At 38.9% G+C, this 3,171-nt stretch overlaps 1 protein-coding gene across 4 annotated transcripts in view; it reads left to right on the forward strand.

Annotated features, from left to right (window-relative positions):
- KDM3A (lysine demethylase 3A) overlaps window positions 1-2,965 on the forward strand; it is a 54,315-nt gene extending 51,350 nt beyond the window's left edge. For 3 of the 4 annotated variants that reach the window (XM_006917714.3, XM_015593859.2, XM_015593858.2), the window contains exons 22-26: window positions 203-322; window positions 404-543; window positions 1,769-1,945; window positions 2,028-2,162; window positions 2,261-2,965. In XM_006917714.3, coding sequence (XP_006917776.1) covers window positions 203-322; window positions 404-543; window positions 1,769-1,945; window positions 2,028-2,162; window positions 2,261-2,341 — 653 coding nt within the window. In that variant the 3' untranslated portion in view covers window positions 2,342-2,965. The remainder of the gene's footprint in view (window positions 1-202; window positions 323-403; window positions 544-1,768; window positions 1,946-2,027; window positions 2,163-2,260) is intronic. The other variant, XM_015593860.2, reaches the window with a different exon arrangement.
- Window positions 2,966-3,171: the final 206 nt, after the last annotated feature.

Here is a 3,171-nt window from a genome sequence, read left to right on the forward strand (position 1 = left end):
TTAGGGGAGTTTTTTTTATTTTTATAGTTAAATATTTAACAAGAGATGAAAGGATAAAATAATATCAAATATTATTCCTCTACTTTTTACATGATTTGAGAGGCAGCTTTTAAATTTTGTAAGTAGGTGTCTCCCAGGGTGTGGGCAAGACTGCAGCAGCCTTTGTTATCTTCAGTAAATCTATGGCATTGTTTGTTTGCAGGGTTAATCACTCCAGAAGATCGGAAATATGGAACAACAAATCTTCACTTGGATGTATCTGATGCAGCTAATGTCATGGTCTATGTGGGAATTCCCAAAGGCCAGTGTGATCAAGAAGAAGGTAGGGTGCTGAGCATAAAAGTGGGCAGCTGGCTCTCTAAGCTGGAGACCATGGTCTGATATTTGCTTTCTCTTGCTCTAGAAGTCCTTAAAACCATCCAAGATGGAGATTCTGATGAACTCACAATAAAGCGATTTATTGAAGGAAAAGAGAAGCCAGGGGCCCTCTGGCACATATATGCTGCTAAGGACACGGAGAAGATACGAGAGTTCCTTAAAAAGGTACGCTCCTTACCCTGTGGCATGTGAAGAGAGCCACGGAGAATAGCAATGTCATAATTAACTACATGTTAAGAACTGACTGGGTTACTGGAGAATTATCACAGTCTCAAAAGTTAAACTTGTGCATGTCATATTTAATAGGCTGAAGCTGCTTGCTCAAGAACAAGGATTTCTAAATGGTTAGGCTCAGACCTCTGAAAAGGTCTTTTTTTCTTATATCTGTGTGTTATAGTGCATTTGGAGATTTTTATGCTCTATAAGTTAGTTTCTCTGATCATGTCATAGCATGTATTTGTTATTATTGCCTTGAAAATCTGAGCACTTCACAAGTTCTTATATCATTCCTTGGCCCCTGGTTACCATGTTGTGAGTGAGTTATGAAAGACCGCATTGGTTTTGTCCACCCACCTCCGCTCAGTAGTAGGTCAGGAAGGCCTTGGACCATACTTATGGCCTTTAGCACATTGGAAAGAGATGCAGGGGTTTTGAAGAGTCCAAGTTTCTCCCATAGTGGGCAGGTTATTCAGCAAGAGTTATATGTGGAAATTCCAGGTAACGGGAATGATGGGTGTATTCAATTTTTAACCTGTTTGCCAGTGAGGCTGCTGGTTTCAGCTCAAGTGTCTGTGGTTGAGTTTTCAGTCGTTGATAAGCAGTGGACACACACGAACACTCCTGGCTGTTGCCTGTCACCAAGTAGGTCCTTAACCAGCATTTGTTTGAATCAAAGTGTTTCTGGCTAAGGATCATTAGACTCTTCTAGAAAACCTGCTAGTCACCATGTTGTTTCTTTGATAGTGTCACTCTGAGTCTGTGCTGCTTGATATTGGGTCTAGAATAAACGAAGTTAATCATAGCTCTCTCTATTTTGTAACTAAGATTGTTAAGTGAATGCAGTTTTTATTAATTGTAAAACAGCAAATCTATTTCTAAGGAGCTCGAGCCAACTTATATTTAAAAGTCCAAACCCAAATACTGTAGTCCAACTACAGTATTTACAACAAAACATAGACTTCCAGTTACAGTTTATAGGAAAGCCATATTTTCTTTCAGTCTTTCCTTGAGTGCATTCGGTTAAGTACTGCTTGTCTCTTTCTGCCAACAGGGCACTTATATTAAAGAAAACCTGACTGTTACTGACTGCCCACACTGTTCGAGGTGGGGAAATGCCCTCACTGGACCTTAACGTGTTACTCAGTTTTATAAAATTTTGAATGTATTGTAGGTATCAGAAGAGCAAGGTCAAGAAAACCCAGCAGACCATGATCCCATTCATGATCAGAGCTGGTATTTAGACCGATCACTAAGAAAACGTCTTCAACAAGAGTATGGAGTTCAAGGCTGGGCTATTGTACAGTTTCTTGGAGATGTGGTATTTATCCCAGCAGGAGCTCCACATCAGGCAAGAACCATCACTTTGTTCTTTACTCTCATTATACTGTGAACTTTCGTGTATGTTACTGATGTGGCTTGGTGTTTTCCAGGTTCATAACTTATATAGCTGTATCAAAGTGGCTGAAGATTTTGTTTCTCCAGAGCATGTTAAACACTGCTTCTGGCTTACTCAGGAATTTCGTTATCTGTCACAGACTCATACCAATCACGAAGATAAATTACAGGTAAAAATAATACTGATTCCTTGCATTCTGTGACTCTGGTTTCATGGCCCATTATTGATTTAACAGTAAACCGACCATATTTTCTCCCATTCCTTTAGGTGAAGAATGTTATCTACCATGCAGTGAAAGATGCAGTTGCTATGCTGAAAGCCAGTGAATCCAGTTTTGGCAAATCCTGAGGGACCCAGATGCCTTAACCCCTGTGCATTGGAAGTGAATACTGGCAGCTGTTCAAACTCTTCAGGCAGGATTCCTGTGGACTTTGAGATTCATGTTACCTCATCTTCTTTTTTAAACTGTACCTGGTGAAGGTACTCTGTCTAATGTATATTTCTAGTGTTTACAGACACTAAACGTGTATATATAGTAACTATTTACAGAACATGCATCCGTAAACTGTGACTTCTCACCTAGTGCAGAACTCCCAAGCTGTAAAAATGAAACCCCTTATCAGCTCTGGAACAATACCTACAGTTTTTCTTCTGCTGTTTGGTTAAACAGCTTAGTCAAAATGAGTTAAAACTATTAGGAATAACTGCACAGTTTATTTGGGTTGTATTTTGTTTTGTGTCTGTCTAAGTATCCTCTCCCCCACCTATTAGGGTTTAGAAGAACGATGGAGGAAGTGACATCTAACAGTGCTGTTCTTAACTGTTTTGCATTAGGACTGGCATTATATAGCAGAAATCAACTACTGTACAATTCTTGGGGTTAACCATCTTTCATTAAATGGAATTTTAATTTAAATGAAGCTTTGCTAATTTTAAGTGTTAAGCATTTTGCATTAAAGTATTCATATAATATTTTGACTCAGTTTATTGGCATTATCCTCTGCTTATGGATTCCACACACTTTTCATCAAATGTTACAGGTGTAAGAGATTGCTCAGGGACTCATCTTAAAAGCAAAGAAATTAGATGCTATAGTAGTGATTTCTGAGTGATTAATTATTACAGTGCTAACATGGAAGTAAGTTTCCACCCAGTCAGCTGGAAAATCTGTCACACTT

This window comes from Pteropus alecto, unplaced genomic scaffold, assembly GCF_000325575.1.
Source record: "Pteropus alecto unplaced genomic scaffold, ASM32557v1 scaffold117, whole genome shotgun sequence".
Classification (NCBI taxonomy): Eukaryota; Metazoa; Chordata; class Mammalia; order Chiroptera; family Pteropodidae; genus Pteropus; species Pteropus alecto.